At 38.2% G+C, this 21,820-nt stretch overlaps 7 protein-coding genes across 7 annotated transcripts; 2 read left to right on the forward strand and 5 right to left on the reverse strand.

Moving 5' to 3' along the window:
- Positions 1–32: 32 nt before the first annotated feature.
- LOC105969209 (DNA ligase-like protein) lies at positions 33–3,143 on the reverse strand. The gene is made up of 8 exons (XM_012993959.2): positions 2,672–3,143; positions 2,476–2,565; positions 1,658–1,717; positions 1,529–1,568; positions 1,336–1,429; positions 671–730; positions 498–589; positions 33–406 (listed from the first exon to the last, which is right to left on the reverse strand). Exons 1-8 carry the CDS (start codon positions 2,779–2,781, stop codon positions 320–322), a joined length of 633 nt encoding a protein of 210 aa, XP_012849413.2. The 5' UTR covers positions 2,782–3,143; the 3' UTR covers positions 33–319.
- Positions 3,144–5,976: 2,833 nt separating this feature from the next.
- LOC105968684 (E3 ubiquitin-protein ligase RMA1H1-like) lies at positions 5,977–7,762 on the forward strand. The gene is made up of 3 exons (XM_012993324.2): positions 5,977–6,086; positions 6,230–6,568; positions 7,020–7,762. Exons 2-3 carry the CDS (start codon positions 6,502–6,504, stop codon positions 7,673–7,675), a joined length of 723 nt encoding a protein of 240 aa, XP_012848778.2. The 5' UTR covers positions 5,977–6,086; positions 6,230–6,501; the 3' UTR covers positions 7,676–7,762.
- Positions 6,865–9,306, reverse strand: LOC105968683 (pentatricopeptide repeat-containing protein At2g20710, mitochondrial). Its single transcript, XM_012993323.2, has 2 exons — positions 9,019–9,306; positions 6,865–8,913 (listed from the first exon to the last, which is right to left on the reverse strand). Exons 1-2 carry the CDS (start codon positions 9,304–9,306, stop codon positions 7,768–7,770), a joined length of 1,434 nt encoding a protein of 477 aa, XP_012848777.2. The 3' UTR covers positions 6,865–7,767.
- Positions 9,307–9,327: 21 nt separating this feature from the next.
- Positions 9,328–11,454, forward strand: LOC105968681 (Tetratricopeptide repeat (TPR)-like superfamily protein). The gene is made up of 2 exons (XM_012993320.2): positions 9,328–9,867; positions 10,092–11,454. Exons 1-2 carry the CDS (start codon positions 9,613–9,615, stop codon positions 11,355–11,357), a joined length of 1,521 nt encoding a protein of 506 aa, XP_012848774.2. The 5' UTR covers positions 9,328–9,612; the 3' UTR covers positions 11,358–11,454.
- A 102-nt stretch (positions 11,455–11,556) lies between these two features.
- Positions 11,557–14,687, reverse strand: GRXS17 (thioredoxin family protein). Its single transcript, XM_012993322.2, has 3 exons — positions 14,345–14,687; positions 13,425–13,499; positions 11,557–12,975 (listed from the first exon to the last, which is right to left on the reverse strand). Exons 1-3 carry the CDS (start codon positions 14,528–14,530, stop codon positions 11,740–11,742), a joined length of 1,497 nt encoding a protein of 498 aa, XP_012848776.2. The 5' UTR covers positions 14,531–14,687; the 3' UTR covers positions 11,557–11,739.
- Positions 14,688–16,291: 1,604 nt separating this feature from the next.
- On the reverse strand, positions 16,292–17,846 carry LOC105968713 (stem-specific protein TSJT1). Its single transcript, XM_012993362.2, has 4 exons — positions 17,505–17,846; positions 17,182–17,422; positions 16,988–17,108; positions 16,292–16,888 (listed from the first exon to the last, which is right to left on the reverse strand). Exons 1-4 carry the CDS (start codon positions 17,705–17,707, stop codon positions 16,686–16,688), a joined length of 768 nt encoding a protein of 255 aa, XP_012848816.2. The 5' UTR covers positions 17,708–17,846; the 3' UTR covers positions 16,292–16,685.
- A 325-nt stretch (positions 17,847–18,171) lies between these two features.
- On the reverse strand, positions 18,172–21,650 carry LOC105968712 (DNA mismatch repair protein MutS, type 2). The gene is made up of 5 exons (XM_012993361.2): positions 21,085–21,650; positions 20,021–20,936; positions 19,400–19,924; positions 18,827–19,282; positions 18,172–18,640 (listed from the first exon to the last, which is right to left on the reverse strand). The coding sequence occupies exons 1-5, from the start codon at positions 21,549–21,551 to the stop codon at positions 18,320–18,322; spliced, it is 2,685 nt and encodes an 894-aa protein (XP_012848815.2). The 5' UTR covers positions 21,552–21,650; the 3' UTR covers positions 18,172–18,319.
- Between the last annotated feature and the right edge of the window lie 170 nt (positions 21,651–21,820).

Consider the following 21,820-nt stretch of genomic DNA (forward strand, 5'->3'; position numbering starts at 1 on the left):
TGAATATATTCCATACGCCTGTAAACAGCAGCTTCCAGTGTCAAAACACTGTAACACACCATAATAACAAATCGTCGACACTTAACAGACGAAATAGCCTAAGTCGTTTTCCACGGAATTTAGCGACAGTTAAGATAAATCTAAAAACCGTTTGTCTAAGTAACACAGAGGTAACAGCAAACTAGTACTTAATTACAAGTTACATCAATATGTGTGATGGAATTTTATGAATGGTCGAAATTCATAACTTGATAAACTTTTTTCCAAAGGAGGTGGAAAATGACTTTTTTCAAGCGGACCGGCCATTGAAAAAAAGCTTTCAGTCATTGGGAGGGAAGTCCTCATCGGAAGCATCTCCAAGAAACGAACCGAGAGTCTTTTTCAAAATGCTGAAGGTTTTATCATCCTAGTTACCAAAAGAATTATGTCACACAAATGCAATATGGAAAAATATCAAATAGCACGGCAAAAAGAAAAAAAAACAAGATTTATTTCACCTGCTTCTTCTTCTTCAGGGATTCCTCAAGTTGAGCTATTCTTGCTGAATTTGCTTTCTCGTGTTCAGTTAACATACTCCTCTCTTTCTTCCCTGAGAGAAGTTTTCAATAATTATTCTCGTGTTTTCTCCATATACAGAGTAACAAGTGAGAAAAAAGTTGCATTTGCTCACTTAGTTGTTCATATCGTGCAAATAGCTTTTCCTTCTCTTCTTCATATTTGGAAATTACATCTGTCGTAACACAAGTTAGATGTAACATCAAACAAGGCCCATTCGATGCCAGTGCTGGATAATAGTTGAACAATACATTTAGTTACACAATATATAGAGTATACAGTCTTGAAAACATTCTTGCATGTGTGAATATAGTAGAGATGTCGCTCTGCCATGGACACAATGTCCGACAAGGCAATACTTCAATGATTGAACTATGAAAGAATGAAAGTATTCTAGGTGTTCAGCTTACCACCCTATTAAAACATCACATGAAAATAATTTTGCTAACAAGAACCAACAAATGTCTGAATCTCGTAATTTACAACGCTATATAGAGAAGTTCCATTGGTATAACAAAGGCATTTTCTCTATAACTTATGTGATGAATTTTTGTATCGTAAAGAGCACCTAAATTAGGAGACATCAATATATGCTGAATTTGAAAACGAATGTCCTGATTTCTATACTAATCATTTGAAAGTAAATCAAATTCGGGATTTCCATCCAACTGTCAAAAAGACATACTATCAGCTGACTTAAAAATCAAGGCGTCCGTCTCTACATGCACGTTGCCAAGAAATATGAGAACTCATCAAACGAACAAAAATGTGGGAAATTACCTTTCAGGGCCTGAAGATGAGCAGATTTTTCTTTGGAGAACTTCTCATAAACTTCTTGGAACCTAGCAGTCTCACTCTTCAGCAAGTTTTCACACTGCACAGATGCAAACACTTCCAGTCAAACTCAAGTACGAAAAGTGGTAGGATATTACAAGAATCAACCAATTTTGTTTCATAAACACAATGTGAGGACCTCCTTTGAGCTCTTTGAGAGTCCCTTAGCAAAATTTTGCCTGTAATTATTGTGAAATAACACGTTTAAATCTCGACTGGGGCAATAATAATAGACATGCATGTATGATGAACAAGGATGTCAATTCACCTTTCTTTCTCCAGTTTCGATTTCAACTCATCCAAATTTGATTTGATCTCTGAAGCCACACTGTCAACAAAACATCATCAGAAACTGACTAAGCTATCTATTACTCCTTACCTTAATAGCATAACTGGTACATGCCATAATTGAAAGAAAAGTAAACGAACACTGTAAACGACATTGATATTCTGGTTAACTAACTTATCTCTCCACTGAAACAGATATCCAAATGATTTTATAAAAGGAAATACAAAGTGACTACGGACAATTTTGAAGTTCCATTATTCTATTGATCATATAGTTCACATTTGCCATGTTCCCTGTTACCTTCCCATATTTATCTGGGAGATAATGATCCAAAAAATCGTTTAGTATTTATATTTCCCAGTTTCATTCATAATGAGCTTTTTCACAACACCGGAGAAGTTAACGAAGAACTGAAATGTGTTCTAATCCCAACTATTTTGCTTAATCATGCTTTCAGCTATAACACACAATTAAAATGCCCGATTAACAGGTTCCATGTTCTACGTTCATAGTTGTAAAGCTGGTAATGACTTTGCACACAGAGATTGTTCGTAAAGTATCACAAAATTTTATAATTAGCAAAGATAATCAGGCTATTGAATTCACATACGTCAAAATATAATCACAAATAAAACCTCGTGGATCTAACAAATTGAGATCGGGACTCTGTTCTCGAAAAGGTGACCAAAGCAAAGCTTCGTTCGAGATTAAAATAGATCCGAGTGGACGAAAACGAGCTCACATACAGATGTTTCAAATTTAGTCTAGAACAGAGAAAAAAACACATAGTTTTTCACCTTGAAATTGTCTCTTCGTTCTTCTTCTGACCATCTTTCTGCGCCTTTTCCTTGATCTGCTGAAGAGCGCTCATAATACCTTTAAGATCACTGCAAATAGTTCAGAACTTCGTCAATTTTAAGTGGAAAAAAAAAATTGTAGGAATAATTCAAAAAAAATTAGCAATAGAAGAGGAATCAGTTGCAGAATACGAACTTGGAGATCGCAGCGTCAAAATCATCGTCAACCATGACTCGTTTCCGCCGATCCGCCCTCACATTCTCCGACTCAGAAACTCGCTTCACGCTCGCTTTTGCCGCGGACATTGTCAATGTGTTCTCCTCTTTTTCAAATTCTCCAGTATGTTCTCTGTTTCTGTGCCTATATAAACTAGAGAGAGAAAGTTGAGAGAGAGAGAGAGAGAGAGAAGCTGTATTTGAAATGTAGACGATGCAAAATAAGTTTGTTATTTTGGCGGGAAATGAATGAATATCGTGCCTAGAAAATTTAAAGATAAATTTTATTTTAATAGGCCCAATTAGAAATATAGGTGCCAAGAATAAGATTAATAAAGTAACCGAGTTCGAAATATTTAATTAGCCCAATTAACAAAGCCTATGTGATCATCAGTCCATCACACATTAGTAAAGTACCAACATATTAAAAAAAAAACATATTAGTTTATCCTAAAAAATACTACTAATATTTTAATTTGAAAATTAATTTATCATAATTACTTTAACCCCAAAAATATAATTTGATATACTAGCTAGTCGTTGAACCTTCTTCACAACTTTTCAACCACTACTGGTACTCGCCACTGCACGTGTCGAACTCTTATAATTTACGATTCAATTAATCGTAAAATTGCAATTTATTCAACTTTTTTTTTATTGTTTCTTATTTTTCTGTTGGAATATTCTAAAAGTAAGATTATGGACTAAAAATTCAACTAATGGGGCCTCTAAACACCAATTTATCAGCACAAGTTTCCACCGACCACACGTAGAATTTAAATGCAGCCACAAGATTATTATTTTCTTCTAGAAAATTTGGTTTCATTCTACTGCATTCATGGTCAGCAAGAAAATTCCAACACTTCTCTTCAATAAATTCCTCGGCATTTAGCGAATATCGAGTTAGTCCTTTGGCCGAGAAATTTATATATGTGGTGGAGTTTGTTTCTCGATTTTTCGCTTATTTTTTCTTAACATCAAGACTAGTAGTAGCATGTTTGAACGGAAAAGTACACACACACACATTTAATTCCTAAATTTGATACATTAAATTCTAAATTAGGTAAAATTTGATACATGAAATTCTAAATTAGGTAAATTCACGAGGTTCTAATTCATCGTTCTGATTCAAATCTATCAGTTCTCGTTTGATTGGGTAAATCAGCTATTATTAACTAAACAATTGAACTTTATTTCATATTTGATATCCTCAATAACTTATCAGTTTCTACCCACAAAATATTACGATTCGATATATTTTACGAGTGGTAATTATCACAAGGATTATCTACTAATTAATGGTGTTCTAGAAGAAATCGCTTTCGGTACTAATTAATACACATTTGTTTCATAATGATTGTCATCATCACTACTAACCACCCACTCACATAATTCAATTAATCTCCTACGCTGATTTCACTTTCATTCATCTCATTGAATTTATTCCTACTTATTACCAACAATTGAAAATTGATTTGAAAATTACATGTGAAGTATAATACTCCCAAAGGTGGCTGTGTTTTATTAATAAAAATTGGGACTAAAACACATTACTAGTCATTAATAATGTTACAAGTGACCGTGATTGATTGTATTTGTTAGGGTGATAATAATTAATTTTAAACCTTAGTATCATATTATATTTAATATTATCCATCAAATATTAAATAATTATTATGTACCAATCGATGGTGTGGGATCTGCACCATCCGAATCTCCTTCCAAACTCAACTCACTTAACTGTCGGAAAATTCACCGAACGTCGATCTTTCGCCAGAGAAGATAAATTCGAGAAACAAAAAATATATATATAGAGAGAGAGAGAGTGTGTTTAGAAGAGAGTATGTGTTATACATTGATGTTACAATTACGACTCTAATAGGGTATTTGCATTCATTTATATAGAAGGTTTCTAATTAGGCATTTCTTAATTAAGAATCTCTTTATTTGTCTGGTTACATTAATTGTTCAATTGCGTTGCATGTTTTTCTTATCTATTTATGAAGAGTGTATCCGAGTCTTTTACTTCTAACGACTTTTGTTTAGCTCGTCATCTATCATTTCATGCTACTCTTATTATGCGAGTTGCGCTGTACTTCACCTATACGAGCTCTATAATGTTAAGTTCTTCATTCATTCATAGACGAACATCTGACCTGCCTTGATTTTTGCATTGATCGGGCTTTTGACCCAATAAACTTTGTTTTAAAAGTTCAGCCCATGCACATCAAGTATAACATTTGAAATACGAGACTTAAGTCAACATGTCTAAACGATGGCGCATTAACTAATGAATGGGCAACCCTTCTAGAAGATCAAGATTACAAAATTAGTGTTTGTAAACCAGGGGTGGGACCCACATAGTTATAACAATCTAGATGCGGCAAATATTGACAAAAAATCCCCCACCCATGCTGATTTTGTTGCTGAGTTTGAGCAATTATTGAACACTTGAACCTTTCTTCTAATTTTATTTTCAAACTTCTCATATAAAATAATTACTTCTTTAATTATAATTCATACCACTTTTCTGAAAAAATAAGGCATCATTTTGATTTTTGAGGGAAAAACCGTTGCTTAAATTTATAACATCATATTTTGAAGTTAAATTATTTAAATTTTGAGTTTAAAACAAAAAAATCACATTATGGTTATTAACATTTTGGGCAAATTACAGTCAACCACCTAACTAAGGTAAGGCTAAATTATCAAAACCCAGTCAAGTTTGGGTAATTACAATCACATCCCTCAATTATATATTTTCTACACGTTCACTTTTACCGTGTCAAATTTACTTATTAGATAATAAGTTTTTTCGTAACAAAATACATAGCTGATGAGTGGTTGTAATTATCTTAGGGGTTGACTGTAGTTACTCAAACGTAAAAGATTATTTTTCGTAAATGTTGTACTTTTCTACTTCATCTGCATGAGTTAGCGGTGGAAATTGGAACAAAAGTTTTGCCGTCGACGATTCCTATCCAATAATTCTCGGTTTTCGGATAATCGAAAATTTTATTTTATTTATTTTTATATTTTTGGAGATGGAAATTTAACCTTTGGTCCTCGAAAATGACATTTAGATGAGAAGTAGCTTTCTAATTGGTAAAATTTTCCATTTTCATGGTAGGTCTAGGACTAGAAGCGAGCTAGGCACCTAACTTTACACACTTAGAAAAAATAATTTATTTTAGGACCGGCCACGTCAGCAAATGTTGTTTTCTGATTTTTATTGAGAAAATTCTTGCAAATTTATTTATATAAAAACCCCTCAACCACCATAAGTATTTCTCATCAATTTCTCATCTCTATCTCCAACGTGTATCCATCATTCCACCAAGGATAAGCTTATCTTCTCCCACAACTTAAATTCATTCACCTGATTATTTTTACTGGTATGTATTTCCTACTCAATTATGCTTTTTAATTCCATTTTTTTTGTGAAGAGATTTATTTATTTTAATCAGCTTCTTCATATGTAGATAACTCTGCTTTTTTTTTTTTTTTTTTTTTTTTTTTTGTGTTTAATTTTCTTCAGACGACAAGTAATTACTCGCGATCTGTTAATTTGGAAGTGTGTTAGTGCTTTAATTACTGCACAAAAAATGGTGTTATTTTGTTTTTTTTGCCTTGGTCGGTGATCGATATAAACTCTGAACGATCTTCAGCTTCATTAAGTTTTGCTGGTATTTAATCAGCTTATGCTGTGTTCTTCAAGCATTTATTGTTCTTATTTCATGCTGAATATATCGATTTTAGGTCAAATTATCATTATTTTCACCAAAATGAAAAATAAAAAAAAATAAAAATATGTTAATAGTATTAGCAGAGCTGATAGATTTGGATCAGCTGTTCAAGAGGAAATTAAGCTTTGGTGGTAGGTGGTAAATTTTGGAAGCTAACATATATCTTATCTTTCTAATAATTGTCAGCTACCATATTTTAATAATTTAATAATTGATGATATAAATACTTTCTAGACCAACGGCGGCTGACTGATTAATTATCATTATCCCCTTTATTTTTTAATTCATTATCTTCTTATATTGTCAATGAATGTAGTGGTTGAATCCTTGTAATGGATTTGAACATTAAGAGAGAGAGAGAGAGAGAGAGAGAGAGAGAGAGAGAGAGAGAGAGAGAGAGAGAGAGAGAGAGAGAGAGAGAGAGAGAGAGAGAGAGAGAACAGTGTTCTTAGTAGTCCTTCAAACCAGTGATCTTTAAATCATGCATTTTTACAATTAAAGATAGTAAATGTTGCAAAGTAATTATCGATCATATGTAGCACGAATACGATTTTAATAGTATTTATGCGTATAATTCCGCAGGTCATATGGCAGCATTTCAGCAGTATTTTGTGCAGAACTGGCAATCAATCCCCGCACAAGCCACAGAATCGGAAAAAACCTCCGCTTGCTTCGATTGCAGCATATGCCTAGACTTCGCACGAGATCCGGTAGTAACACTATGCGGGCATCTCTACTGTTGGCCTTGCATATACAAATGGTTCGATTCACAAAGAACTTCCCTTTCTTCAGATGAGCTCCCTCAGTGCCCTGTTTGCAAAGCCGAAATATCTGAAAAAACGATGGTGCCTTTATATGGCAGAGGGCAATCCCTCTCTCAATCGGAAAACGAGGGCAAGATTATACCTCCTAGACCACCTGCCCGTGGCATTAAGGGCCTCACAAACTTGATCATTCCTCAGCGCCAATTTCCGGCTCGCGATTCTCATCAGAGCCCACATAGTTTTCAAAATGCGTACAACAGTTACGAGGGAGATTCGTCGCCACAGTTTGGTGAGATGGTTTATGCTCGAGTGTTTGGTAATTCGCAGAGTTTATTCACGTATCCTAATTCGTACAACTCGGTCGTGAGTAGGACACCGAGGCTGAGAAGACAGGAGATGCAGGCGGACGAATCTTTGAGCAGGGTTTCGATTTTCTTGTTCTGTTTTCTTTTGTTGTGCCTTGTTGTATTTTGATCTTTATTTCAAATCAAGAACTCCTCTCCCTAGTTTGTATACATTGTACAGTTATGACATAATTAAAATGAAAATTTTTGCCTGAAATACTTTTATAATTCATGATCAAAAGAAGCACCCAAAATACCCCTCATCCTAACTGAATTTATCAACTCCTCTGCCTTTTCGATACAATTCCCACTCTCCAAATATTCCAAACAAGTGGTCAATGAATTCTTCTGAGAAATAAACTTACAAGGGATTACTGATATTGCCTTCTTCAATGCTTCCACAGAATCGGTTACTCGATTTTTTTTGAGATACCCTCCTGCCAAATGGCACCACGTTGCTACAGTCGGATTGCCACATTTCAATACTTCTCTCGCTATAAAGGCTTCGGCTTTCTCCAAATTACCATCTCTACAGTAAGCATCGATCAAGAAATTGGGAACCCGAAAATCAAAGTGCGACCCCCTCGATTCCCACTCCTCGTAAATCTTCTCCATTCCTTCAACATCACCAAACTTCAACAACGAGCGCAACATGCTACTGTAAACCTTATTACCCATCTTGCCCTTTTGCTTGCACACATCCCAAATTCGGTCCAACTCGTCTCTTTTCCCAGCTTCGGCGTATAATCTGAAGAGGAGCACCAAAATAACGTTGCTTTCGTTGGATGTTATCAACTTGCTTTCGTTGGATGTTATCAACAGCCCCTCCAGTTTATCCAGTATGGGCAAAGCTTTATCGACTAAGCCCATTTTCAAGTAACCCTCAGCTGCAATAACATACGTCCTCCAATGCACAGTGCCATGTTTATCGGACTCCATAATCGCTACTATTTTATCCATTCCCACTGCATCTGAAGCCGACGCGCACGTACTCAGGCAGACAGAGTGAGTAAATTGGTCGCAGGGGATGTTTTTGGATTCCATCTCGTTGAGTAGATGTTCTACCTTCTCCACGTGCCCTGATTTGGAATGGAGATTCATCATGAGGTTGTACCATATGGGTAAAGTGGCATAGCCCGAATCTCGAGCTTTCTGCATTACGGCTTCCGATTTAGCTACGGATTTAGCGACGGTGTAGCAGTTGAGAAGGGCGAGGTAGACGCTGGGTGCTTTCAGATGTTCCGGAACCTTCTTCAAGTAATCTTCCACACCTTCCAAACCGAAGAGTTTGAATATCAATTTCAATCTCATGGCAACGTCGACGGGAGCAACTGGTATTCGTCCTTTGTTTGTCATCCACAGAGACACCTGCGAAGAATATTCAATTGGGGAAAAACAGATTCCGCTTTATGAAAACCCTAACACCTGAATTTTATATTTTTTCAATAAGAGAAAAAAGAAGCAGTAAAAAACCTCAAGTGCGTGTTTGAATCTTCTATAAGCCATCAACTCCTTAATTATTCTGAGAATCTCCGATTTGTTTACGGAATTTCCTTCTCCAACCCACCGGTCAAGCACCGGCGCCATGGATTGGTTCGGGTCACCCAAAGGTGAGATTCTACTGTACAGGGAAGGCGAAACCGACCGGTTTCTAGAGAAACGGGTCGGGTCAGGAGTATTACTGAAGCACTGCGTTCGTAATTGTTTATAGAGAGAATAAGCGCGTGAATTTTGTGGAGAAGATACAGAGAATAGCTTCATTGGAGAGAAGAAGATGGTGCAGCACTGCACTGCGGTAGAGAGAGAGAGAGAGAGTGTGTGTGTTTTTACAGAAGGGCTACTACTATTTCTATTTCCACGTGGCTGACGTGGACAAAACGCGACTTTGGTTTAAATTTGTGAAAATTGGCGAGTTTTTTACTAAAACGCGACTTTTGCTTTAGCGAGTATTTTATCTCCTCTAGTCCTTTATAATTCTCATAATTGCTATTTCGCCCCTCCCCCTCCGCGAAGCATAAACCCTCTAAAAACCCCCCCACATTGATTTAGCTCTCTTCAAATCTGAAAATGATATCCAATCGACAGTCGTTCAAAGCCCTGATCCAGACGTACATTATCAGCAGCCGGTGGTACTACTCAAACAGCAGCCAGAAGAACAAAGCGTCGCTGTACTCGATAATCAGCCCCTTGGGAAACCCTAACGTGAATGTAACTCCGGAGCTCGAAAAATGGGTCGAAACGGGAAATAAAGTCCGATTCTCCGAACTTCATCGCATAATTGTCGATCTCAGGAAGCGTAAACGTTCTTCGCAAGCCCTACAGGTATACATACAGTCATGTAATTTTTAGTATTAATATTAATTTTTGGGGGGTGTACTGTTTTTACTCTGTTTTAGCTTCTTTCATGGTGAAATAAACCCTGAAATCGTTTTGCAACTACAAAGGTAATCGTTTTAGCTATATGTATTTGTTGTACCCTGATCTTGTAACATTGTAAAAGGATTCATCAGTTGTTTTGTTCCTAATATCGTAGTCATGTCAAGCAGGTTTCGGAATGGATGAGAAGTAGTGGTAACTACACGTTCACGCCAGGTCAGCATGCGGTGCACTTGGATTTGATAGGAAAGATCCACGGATTCGTGCAAGCAGAAGACTACTTCAATAGCTTGAACGAGGAAGATAAAACCGAGAAGGCGTACGGTGCTCTTCTACATTGTTACGTTAGACAGCGCGAAACCGAGAGAGCACAGACGCATCTCAAGGACATGAAAGAGAAGGGCATTGCATTGTCTTCTGTAGCTTTCAACGACATTATGTCACTCTACTCCAATATCAGTCAGAACGACAAAATCCCCCAAGTCTTTAAACAGATGAGAGAAAACGGTATTGCGCCCGATAATTTGAGTTATCGAATCTGCATTAATTCGTTCGGAGTGAGATCCGACATCGAGGGATTAGAGAATATTCTGAACGAAATGGAGAGTGACTCCAACATTGTAATGGACTGGAACACATATGCAGTCGTGGCGAATTTCTACGATAAAGCTGGCATGACATCTAAGGCGAATATTATCCTAAAAAAAGCTGAGGAGAAGCTGGATAAAAAAGATGGACTAGGGTATAACCATCTTATATCGCTCCACGCTCGACTAGGAAACAAAGACGATGTTTTCAGGTTATGGTCACTCGAAAAGAATGTCTGTAAGAAGTGTCTAAACAGGGACTACATAAATATAATGGAGTCTCTTGTAAGGCTCGATGAACTTGAAGAAGCGGTGAAAGTGCTCAAGGAGTGGGAGTCTTCTAATAACTTGTACGATTTTCGAGTTCCGAGCATTGTTATTGTTGGATACATAGAAAAGGGTTTATGTAAAAAAGCCGAAGAATTGCTCGAGTATTTGATGGAAATGGGTAAGGCATCGACACCGTATATATGGGCGAAACTGGCAATGGGGTATATAGAGAAGGGTGAGATGGGCAGTGCTTTGGAGTCATTGAAAATCGCACTCTCTTTATGTCACGGGAGCAAAGAGATTAAGCTTGATGATAAGGTGGTTACGGAAGTTTTGAGGTTGGTTGGTGAGAGAGGCAGCTTTGAAGATGCTGAGAAAGTTGTGAATTTGTTGAGATCTGCTGCGCCGGTGAAAGGACAGATGTACCATGCTTTGCTCAAAGCCTTTGTCGATGGCGGTAAAGAAGTGGATGGGGTTTTAGGTATTATGAAATCTGATAATTTCGACGAAGATGAAGAAACGATGGAGATTCCTTCTTCGGAGCAGGAATTGAAATCTGATAGTTATGAAATAAATTAGATGTTATTTAGATTTGAGGATTCATTTCACCTGATTTGAGCAAATTTTTAGTACCACATCTAATGTATTAAAAATATACTCTTCACAGAGCTGGCAATTTTTCGTCTCGTCGCTTTGATATACATGTTACACGTTCGCGCGGTATTGCCAGCATCACAACTACACGAGTGAAAAAATTATCGCAACCAAAAAACAACTGTGGAAAGACAAAATTCTGCAAAAAACAATCACCAAACATTCATAAGTTAAAGAGTGTACGGAAGAAGAAAAAAAAACCCAGCAAACTAAAGGTGCCAAACATGGGCATTTTGCGAAACACCACACCACTATATCAAAAATACCAAGATGCAGAAGTAATTTCTGTCGAAACTTAAGATTAGTTTTACTCGGACAAAGTATCTTTCAGTTCGCCATTACTAGACAGCTCCAGCACAATATCACAGCCTCCAATCAACTCACCTTTGTAATACAACTGCGGAAAAGTCGGCCAGTTCGAAAATGTCTTCAATCCTTGCCTCACCTCATCATCACTCAGAATATCGAATGACCCAAATTCCACACCCTCTCCCTTAAGTGCGTTCACCACCTTTGAGCTGAAACCACACTTTGGAGAATCTGGTGTACCCTTCATAAATAGCATCACAGGCGAAGAACTCACCAACTTTTTCAACCGATTCTCAATAGTCTCACCTGAAGTAACCCCTTTCTCAGATAGAACCTTCTTAAGCTCTCCACTCTTTTGCATCTCCAACACAATGTCCGATCCACCTATAAGCTCCCCCTTTATATATAGCTGAGGATAGCTCGACCAGTTCGAATACACTTTAAGCCCTTGACGAACCTCATCGTCACTAAGAATATCAAAACTGTCAAACTCAACTTTTTCCTGTCTGAGGATATCAACTACCTTGCGGCTGAAGCCACACCGTGGTTCATCGGGTTTTCCCTTCATGAATAAAATGACCGGGGCTGAGTTAACAAGGGTTCCCAAACGCTCGGTCGTAGCTGTACTCAATCCTGATGGTTCAGTGACACCGCCCTTTCCAAGATTCGGTTCAGCGAGTTTTTTACCCTCGTTTGAATCAGTAATTTGAATTCCATGGTCTCTAAAAACCTCACCAAGTTCCCCACTTTCGTGCATAGCAATTGCGATATCACAACCACCGAGGAGTTCTCCCTTACAGTACAGCTGGGGAAAAGTCGGCCAATTCGCAAACTTCTTCAATCCCTCACGAACTTTGCTATCGGATAAGATGTCGAAGCTTCCGAATTTGACGTTTTCTTTCTTCAAGATGTCAACTACTTTTTGACTAAAGCCACACTGGGGCGACTCGGGGTTGCCTTTCATGAAAAGCATGATTGGTTGAGAATTAACCAGCTGCTCAAGTCTCTTTTTCAGCTGATCACCTGTACCAGAAGACAGCTGTCCACTATGATGAGATGCACCGTTGTCCTTTGCAAGTTCTCGGACAGTTTCGAGAACAGTGGGTCCAGCAGCCATCCCAAGGCTAGCAGGAGCTGCAGGTTCTCCAGGTTTGATAGATCCTGCAACTTTAGCAACCTTGTTCGCCAAACTTGATGGATCAGCGCCTTCCAATGTATCCACTGCCTTGCCTTCCTAATGGAACCAAAACAGTTCATCCAAATAAGATAGATGGAAGAGAGTCATAAGCAGAAGTTTCTCAAAATTTAGGGGGAAGGATGGTGCATAAAGTCTACATAACAGGGGCCATTTAAAAACTAAGAGATCTCCAAATTGTTTAAAGAGGATTCGATTATTTAATTGGATGACCATAAAATTTGAATTTCAAGGGCTAGAAAGAAAAACGACCAACCTAAAGAGAGTGGAAACCAGAAATGTTTTCCTCAATTTTGAAAAATTTACAATGGTTTTGATTCATCAAATTCAAAAGCTACGTAAGAAATTCTTGAAATAGGTGCTATCTGCTCCGATCAAGCGTCTATATAAACTCATGCTAAACTATCACAAGTTTGCTGAAGAACAATTAAGGCATTGCATGCAACCTTGTGAGAGAGAGACAGATAGGAATAATTATATTCTTGTACCTTAAAGAATACAAAGTAAGGTACAGCAGACACTGAGTACGCCTCCGAAATTTCAGGCTGTTCTTCAGCTTCTACCTATAATATCAGAAGAAATTATTTCAGCAAGTCATTGAATACAAGCAGAAATTTTCCAAGAGCATTTTCATCTCATCAATGGTGCTATAATGGACAGGTTCAAGAACATTACATGTTTTTCACAAAAGCAAGAAAGTGAGCAACAAAACAACATGATTACTGACCAAGAGAAAAAACAAAAGAGTGGCAAAACAAATGATAGTAAGCCTCGATCGAACCTCAGTTTCCAGAATAACATACACAAAAATATTCTTACGGAGGATTACGTCTATAAATCATATCAACCTTTGTTATCCCTGCACCAACCAAATACAGTCTAATTTGCAATCGCTTTCATCTTCCAACAAAAAGAGAGAGAGAGAGAGAGAGACAATATGAGATCAAAGTCCCAGTTCTGAATAAGAGGCCAAGCTAGTAAATATCACCAAGATAACGAAGAGATAAAATTTTCCACTCTTCTAAAAGTGAATAATGTAACTACTTTTTATCAAGGAATTATAAAAACAAACTGCCACCTTCAATAGTTGCTTCGCAAAATATGATATAAATCAAGTTATTACCAATTACACCATGAAATTTGATCAGCATCATGTATATTACTCAGACAAGTCAAAATAATGCTTATCATTTGAAGTTGAAACCCTTAATAATCAGGCAAAGTCCTTTGAAATCAGAAAACAACAATAACAACAACATATCCCATCAAATAATAGCCATACTTTCATATCGCTAATAAGTTAATAACCCCTTAACCAAATAAAATGGAATAAATCAAATTTCCAAAATGAAACAAACAAAAGAAGAAAAATAAAAATTGCAAAAGTGAAGAATATGGTGATATGTACCCTAAGGAAGCGAACGAGAGGGAAATCAGTGGAGAGGTGCGAGAAGAGTTGATCCATGTGCTTGGAGGCATCGCACCACGACGCCCAGAAGTGTAGAATTACAGGATTACCCTCGCCAACGAGGCTGTCGAGTTCCGCCTTCGATTTCACCTCCTTCACCGCTCCTCCTCCGCCGGCTGCCGCCATAGTTCTCAAGGAGGTTCTGTTCTGTGCACTGACTTGCTGTTTCAGAGCGAATCTACGCTGCTTTGCCCTCGTTGATAAAGAGAGAATGGTCGTTTGTTCCCACTGCTTTTTTTTGGTGAAAACGCGATTCTTATTCTTTTTTCCAAAACACGATTTTGACTCATCGAATTGATATCCCACGATAGCAATTTAATATTCGATTTATGATCAAAACAAAAAAAAAAGAACCTTGCATAAATAATGTATATCTTTTATTGGTCACATTAATTAACCATTTGTTGAAATTTAAATATAATATATGCATAGAACAATTTACACATAATGATTCAAAATATCATTATTATTTTTTCCCCGTTTAATTTAATATCGCTTCAAATGCTAAACAAAAAATTATTCAATATCCTACCATTGTTGATTCAAAAAAATAATCTCGACAAGACTATGCGTAGCACTATCGTCTGAAATTTATCGTATTAACAACCAGTTTCAATGATATTCTCGAATATCTATTCATCAATCAACATCTCTATTATTTTTTTGCACGATAGTGAAGAGTCGACATTGATTCATTAATACTATGTGATCATCTAAATTGTACACATGAATAATAATTAATTTATTTAAATTAATTTGTAGAGATTTAATGTATTCAGAAAATGACTAATATTTTTTTTTAGAGAGGAGAAAATGACTATTAAATATTAATAAAAAATTGTATGATCACCACGATTTGGACCTGAACATTAAGTTCATCTGGGCCAGAACACGAGGCCTGGTTATATTGAAATTGAACATATAGGCCCACTAGGAATCATTATTATGAGCAAAAAGCCCATAATCTGTTTTCAGCTTTTACCACTGAATTCGAGGGTTCCTTCGACCCTACACCCGGTGATAAACACCGGGTGTAGACACGGCCACGGGCCGGTTTTGGGCCCGGAACCGGCCCGTTGACGGCCCAAACCGGCCCGTTGACCGTGTGAACCGGCCCGGAACCGTGAACCGGCCCGTCCTACCCGGGACGGGCCCGGTTCTTAGATTTGGTGAACCGTGAACCGCCGGGCCGGCCCGGCGGTTCACCCGGATTTAAAAAAAAAAAAAAAAAAATATTCAAAAAAATTCAAAAAAAAGTGAATAACGGCCGGTGAACCGGCCCGAACCGGCCCGGGTGAACCGGCCGTTATTTACTTTTTTTTGAATTTTTTTTCCCCCCCAATTTTTCCTATAAATACCCTCACACCCTAATTTTGCTTTTTTTTGAATTTTTTTTACCCCCAAACCCCCCCAATTTTTCCTATAAATACCCTCACAGCCCAATTTTTCCTATAATTTACTTATTCATCAAATATTTCAAACTTGTGCTTCTAAATTGATTTTTCATTTATTTCCTTTTCCTTTATCTATTTAAAAGTATTTCTTTTAATTTACTTATTCATTAAATATTTCAAAAAAAAAAAACAAAAAAACAAAAAAAAAAAATTCAAAAATTCCGGGCCGACCCGGAACCGGCCCGGATAGGCCCGTGAACCGGCCCGAACCGGCGGGCCGACCCGGCCCGGTGAACCGTGCACGCCACGGGCCGGTTCCGGTTCCGGAAAATGTGAACCGTGAACCGGTCCGAACCGGCCCGAACCGGCCCGTGGCCATGTCTAACCGGGTGGATCTTCTGCTGTCACATGTTCCTTTTTTTATTTTTCAAAAACCCATAAAGGTAAATCCTAGCGGGGAATCTATTATAAAATACAAAAAAGAGACACGTGGTAGCAGAAGACCCACCAGATGTTTATCACCAGGTGTAGGGTTGAACAAATCGAATTCGAATGCAAGTTTAGTTTTTTCTTCATTTTTTTTAATATATTTTTAGCGTAAATTACGGTCGCCCCTGAGGTAAGATCGAATTGCTAAAAACTCCCTCATGTTTGGATAATTACAACCACCTTCAACTATGTATTGTCTTACACGTCCGTCCACTTTTACAGTGTCAAATTTACCTACTGTAGGATGGAGTTTTCCGTAAGAAAAGACATAGTCGAGGGTGTGGTTGTAATTATCCAAATAGGGGGGACTTTTTCGTAATTTAATCTTTACCTCACAATTTAGAGCTTATTGATGGACTAAACATTGAAACATAAAAAAAAAAAAAAACATTAAGTAATTAGTCTCCTTCAATAAGAGTAGTAGCATTAGCCCAATTAGCAGCACTATCAGTTCGAGGTATGCTGTGAAATCTGGCTAACAGGTCAACTTGAAAAACCACACCACTTATATTTCCTTCATCATCCTCTTGAGCTATTCCTCTCACCTTATTCATAGGATGATCAAAACTCATTAGCCTCTCCCCTCCAATGAAAATGCACCCTGCAATTTAATTTAATATTAAATTAAATAAATAAATAAGGATTACAATAGAAAACAAAAAAAAAATATATAATAATAAAGAAAAAGGGTTTTTTAAACCAGGAGGAAAAGGGGTGTAGCATTTTCCACAAGCTTCAGATATGACATTTGGGTCATCAGTGCATACTAAAGAACCATCATCTGCAATTCCCCAGTGGAGTTGCACCGATCCGTCATGGTCCTACGTTATTTTCTTTAAGATAATTATCTCGAAAAATCGACCCAAAAAAAAAAGTATTTGTAGTATTATTTACCCTGGAAAGGAAAAGGACAGAGGCTTTGGAATCGAAGAGGATGAACGCGAATTTTCCTTCGAGTTCTTTGACGACCTGGTCGGGCGGATAGGGTGCACGGTCGCGTAAAACTCTATAAGCTTCGATTACGATCATGGCTTCTGTGGCTTGTCTTGATAGCCCGTAGTGCCTTCTCAGCTCACAAGTGTTGTACAGTGCACCGGAGAATATGCAGAATATATCATCCATCACTACTATACTTCTGCCAACAGTAACACGAATGATTATCAAGAATACCACAATCGAAAAAATCAAATACTGAAGAATGTGAAGGAAAAATTTACCTAGGATATACTGGATTTTCACCTTCATGAGACAGAGCCAAGAAGTTGCAGTTTGAGAAGCAGTAGAAAGTTGAATCCGATCTCCATGAACGGAAGGTTTCTGCGATTTCTTCCGGAGAGCCGTTCAGACACTTCCTCCCCACCGCCGGAAGACTCAGTTCTATCGGCGGTTTACCGATGGATTTCTCGAAAACGGCCAACATTTTAAACCAACAAATATAAAAAAAAGGGACTAATAATATCTGGTGATGGTGATGGTGAGGTGAAGAAGATGGTTGCAAGAGTATATATTCTTATCCAAATACTTAACCTTTTTTGCAACTGAAAACAAATGAGGGCTGACTGAGTGACGTGCTACAAAGTAGGTGGCACATTACTACCTTTGTTCACTTGTGATTGAGGATGTACGTGTAATAACCTGAGCAGAAACTGGAGTACAACAATTATGTATATAAAAATAAATGCAAAATCTGCAGCTGCAGCTAATCATTTCACGGTATTCGAGAAATAAATATGGACTCTTGTGCATCAGAGAGCCTGATGAATACAAATAACCCTGCATCAAAATTAGCTCAATCCAATGGTGGGTGATGATATTCACGTGCTGAGTATTGACACTGAAGCTTGTTCTTTATGTGGGACCACTACAATTTATTCAGAAGGCAAATGAAAAAAAAAAAATTATATCAATAAAGAAAATATGGACGAAGATATAATAGCATGAACAATTTACTATACATAAAAAAGTATTTGAAGTCAATCTCAAGATTCGAAGAAAAATGGCACTTTCTTGTAAGATTGATTGTAAGAATAATTCACTTGATGTAGGCAACTGTACAGCCATAATTCATCGGGCTTTCCTGTTCAAACTTTGCGATGAGTGGGTGTCTATCGAGTAGTTCAAGCACGTGCTCCTTCAAAACTCCACTGCCCATTCCGTGTATTATGAAGAGAACCGAATTCGCCCCTCTGCCATTGATAGCCATGTTGACATGCATAGTAGCTTCCTCGACTCTCATACCCCGCAAGTCCACGGTGTTCTTTGATGTCTGTACTACAGGGCCATAAGAACCTTCCTCGTTTTTCATGGTTTCTGAAAGATTTTTCAGATTCTTGAGTCTCTTCTTCGGCTGGCCCTACAACATCAAGTACAAGATTCCTTCACATAAATCTCAATAAATTTATGTTTTTTTATACATAGGTCTACGAATTTGGATATACGTTATTGGCTAAGAGCAAGAATCATCGGTCACATGCATATTAGATTGCAAATTCTAATGCAGTCTTTACTGAGAGAAATGATGCTACCAAGAGAAATATACCTGTCTAACTGAGCGCAGGGCTGAAGCTACAGCATCACCACCGTCGGCAGGAGAATCTATGTTGTTTATGTCTAAGCGAACTTTGATTTTACCATATTGGACAAGGACCGTGTTATCATCCGACGGTGCTTCAACAACAGTTGCCAACCTATTTCCTAAACCCTTTATATTGACTTTCTCTCCAATTTGTGGTATACGTAAACGACTAGCGGTTATATCAACAGGAACATCAAAGGAAGGCTGATGAGCTTGGACAATGGATCCTATAGCAGATTCTGCTTTCTTCAAAATCATGTTGAACTCTATGGGGTCGGCGCTTGTCAGTTGCTCCTCGAACTCGTGTAATATAGTATCAATCTCGGCCTTCACAACCTCTAATTCCTGTTGAGAATGTTGTGTTTCCTTTGCCTTGAGATCTGCCTCACGCTTATCAAGGTCATCTGCCTCGTCACGAATCTTCAATACAAGAACAGAAAATTAAACAAAAATAGACTGAAACATAGTTATCCCTTAAAAAACTCGAAGCGAAAAATTGCAAGATTTCAATCGTCTACAAGCATTTGGAAATCTTACCTCATAATAAAGTTTCAATATGTCTGAATGAAGAGAGATAGCTCTTTCTGCCTGAGTCTTTAGTTTATTTCTCTCTTCAGCTAGAGACTGATACAGCAGACTATTAAGCTTCTGCATTTTTTCCGGCGTTAACTTTTTTACCCAAGATTTTGCCTGCTCGATTATTTTTTCATCAAAACCAATCGTCTTGGCGATATTCAATGCATTTGATTCGCCCATGCTTCCCCAAAGAATCTGATATGTAGGCTGTAGACTCTCCAGGGAAAACTCCATTGCTGCATTTTCAAACCGTGCATCGTTTTCTTTTAAACGAGTTAAATCTGCATAATGCGTTGTCACAACAGCCAAACTTACTCTGTCTTTCAGATATTGCAATATGCTGGCTGATAGAGCCACGCCCTCTGAAGGATCAGTCCCGCATCCAATTTCGTCAAGAAGGACGAGAGATCTTTCAGACGCCACTTTCAGGATTTTACAAATCCGAGATATGTGGCCACTAAAAGTCGAAAGACTTTGTTCTAGAGACTTCATATAGACACAGATAATTTTACGTCAGTAGGTATTCTATATCATAAAAGAAACAAGAAGATAGTGCAATGGCAAATTGAGGGAATCAATTACCTGCTGATCGCCAATATCTGCAAGAACAAGATCAAACCAAGGAACTTGTGGATGGTTCCGTGCAGGGAGGTACATTCCAGCTTTCGACATTACAGAAGCCAACCCTAGAGTTTTCATGGAAGCAGTTTTACCTCCTGTATTTGGTCCTGAGATCACAACCACTTTTACTCCATTTCCAATTTTCATGTCAACCGGCACAGGAAAACTTAAAGCACCAGCCTCTCTGGAGGGTATTCTGATGTCAATTTCCTGATCCGAAAGACCAGAAGGATTTCTAAGTGACGACTCGAGAAGCAAAGGATGTTGCATGCCGTCTATATCTACTAACAACGAGTTAGGCTCAGAATTCTGAAAACTTTCAGAAGTGAAATTTGGACAGACCCCGTCGATCCACCTAGCATGAGCAGCTTTTGTGAAAACAAGATCTAGTTCCAGTACCCGATCTAACAAATAATTGATCTGTCTACTCGATTCCGCAATTTCAGCACTGAGCAAACTTAAAATGATTTGCTCCTCCATTTTTTCAGCATTTGATAGCCTGACTTCCATATTATTCAAATCAACTGCCTCCCTTGGTTCCATAAAGTAAGTTGCTCCAGAGCTGCTAGAGTCTAATATTACTCCATGAGGAAGCAAAGATCTATGGCTGGTTCTGACGCCAACACACATCCTTGACCGTCGTTTCGTAACAAGAGGTCTGTCGATTCCACCGGCCTGAAAAATTCGAGCAGATATCTGCTTGAGCAGCAACTCCAGATTTTCCATGTTTGATTTCCTTTCTGACCTAATTATTTCCAGTTCTTCACTAGCTTGGTCGCGGACATTTGAAAAACTACAGTCCACACAAAATTCTATCTTCTTCTCCAGTTCCACTAGAAAATCGCACTTTTGAAGAATTTCAAGCAGCGGAGAGCACCTGTTAAATATAAGATATACAGAACCCAATGAATTACAGGCCAACTCAATAATTTAGAGGAAAACTAGGGTTAACTGCTCCAATTTCTATCACTTCCATTTACTATTTCCATAGCGTTAATAATAAAAATCGAGCAATAACAACAAACCTCGAATTGTTGTGAGATGAAATATCCTGCAACTGTTCGAACAATGATCTAGCCGATCTAAGCGTCCTACGAACAGAGCAAAGCTCGGCGATCGAGAGCATCCGACCGGCAACGGATTCGACAACAATCGGAGAAACATCTTCGATCCCGGAAAAATCCAACGGCCGAGGGATTGCCACGGCGGCGGAGGTCTGGGCCAGGAGACGGCGGCTCTCGCTCGGACTTCGTCCAATTGGAATACTCGCGGACTGTGCCGCTTTGAGGCCCATGGATGTGGAGGTGAAGGCGGAGAGCTGGGTGCAAACGGACGGCCATTCGAGGATTTTGAGCGTCTCGAGTTGGAGTGACTCGGCAAGTTTGACTCGCTCGGTCTCCGGCTGACCGGATAGGGAAACGTAGGAAGTGGTGGTGGTGGTAGGGAAGAATTTCCGGTGCGGCGAGAAAAGGAAGTTGTGGCCGAGTTTCATGGAAGGACAGCCGGCAAGATTTGAAAAATTTCTCTCCCTATCCGAAAAGAAAAACACAAAGGAATGGCGTGGGAAAATTGATCTTACAATCCACGTGGACACCTCTGAATAAATATTTGCTTTATATATGTGGGCCTGGTTTGGCCCGGCCCGTAAAAAGTTGGCCCACAAATTATTTAAAAAGTATACACACACTGATTTATATGGCCCAGCCCAAACGCTATTTGCTTAACCTGGTCTCGGAGTATGTAAACTTAGAGGATGTTTGG

The sequence above is a fragment of the Erythranthe guttata genome, chromosome 13 (genome assembly GCF_056151865.1).
Source record: "Erythranthe guttata isolate IM_541 chromosome 13, IM_541, whole genome shotgun sequence".
In the NCBI taxonomy this organism is placed as follows: domain Eukaryota; kingdom Viridiplantae; phylum Streptophyta; class Magnoliopsida; order Lamiales; family Phrymaceae; genus Erythranthe; species Erythranthe guttata.

Excerpts from the sequence above, each read along its gene's own strand:
- GRXS17 (XM_012993322.2), bottom strand. The coding sequence starts at position 14,530 with ATGGCGGCAGCCGGCGGAGGAGGAGCGGTGAAGGAGGTGAAATCGAAG. Across the intron at positions 13,500-14,344 it reads CTCTCGTTCGCTTCCTTAGG|GTAGAAGCTGAAGAACAGCC; the intron begins GTACATATCACC and ends CTGATATTATAG. Across the intron at positions 12,976-13,424 it reads CTTACTTTGTATTCTTTAAG|GAAGGCAAGGCAGTGGATAC; the intron begins GTACAAGAATAT and ends TGGTTCCATTAG.
- LOC105968684 (XM_012993324.2), top strand. The coding sequence starts at position 6,502 with ATGTTAATAGTATTAGCAGAGCTGATAGATTTGGATCAGCTGTTCAAG. Across the intron at positions 6,569-7,019 it reads GAGGAAATTAAGCTTTGGTG|GTCATATGGCAGCATTTCAG; the intron begins GTAGGTGGTAAA and ends ATAATTCCGCAG.
- LOC105968713 (XM_012993362.2), bottom strand. The coding sequence starts at position 17,707 with ATGTTGGCCGTTTTCGAGAAATCCATCGGTAAACCGCCGATAGAACTG. Across the intron at positions 17,109-17,181 it reads CTGTCCTTTTCCTTTCCAGG|GACCATGACGGATCGGTGCA; the intron begins GTAAATAATACT and ends AAAATAACGTAG. Across the intron at positions 16,889-16,987 it reads CTACACCCCTTTTCCTCCTG|GGTGCATTTTCATTGGAGGG; the intron begins GTTTAAAAAACC and ends ATTAAATTGCAG.
- LOC105968712 (XM_012993361.2), bottom strand. The coding sequence starts at position 21,551 with ATGAAACTCGGCCACAACTTCCTTTTCTCGCCGCACCGGAAATTCTTC. Across the intron at positions 20,937-21,084 it reads TCATCTCACAACAATTCGAG|GTGCTCTCCGCTGCTTGAAA; the intron begins GTTTGTTGTTAT and ends TATATTTAACAG. Across the intron at positions 18,641-18,826 it reads CCCTGCGCTCAGTTAGACAG|GGCCAGCCGAAGAAGAGACT; the intron begins GTATATTTCTCT and ends TTGATGTTGTAG.
- LOC105969209 (XM_012993959.2), bottom strand. The coding sequence starts at position 2,781 with ATGTCCGCGGCAAAAGCGAGCGTGAAGCGAGTTTCTGAGTCGGAGAAT. Across the intron at positions 1,569-1,657 it reads TCGAAACTGGAGAAAGAAAG|GCAAAATTTTGCTAAGGGAC; the intron begins GTGAATTGACAT and ends CAATAATTACAG. Across the intron at positions 590-670 it reads TGCACGATATGAACAACTAA|GGAAGAAAGAGAGGAGTATG; the intron begins GTGAGCAAATGC and ends AACTTCTCTCAG.
- LOC105968683 (XM_012993323.2), bottom strand. The coding sequence starts at position 9,306 with ATGAAGCTATTCTCTGTATCTTCTCCACAAAATTCACGCGCTTATTCT. Across the intron at positions 8,914-9,018 it reads GATTCAAACACGCACTTGAG|GTGTCTCTGTGGATGACAAA; the intron begins GTTTTTTACTGC and ends TATTCTTCGCAG.
- LOC105968681 (XM_012993320.2), top strand. The coding sequence starts at position 9,613 with ATGATATCCAATCGACAGTCGTTCAAAGCCCTGATCCAGACGTACATT. Across the intron at positions 9,868-10,091 it reads GTTCTTCGCAAGCCCTACAG|GTTTCGGAATGGATGAGAAG; the intron begins GTATACATACAG and ends CATGTCAAGCAG.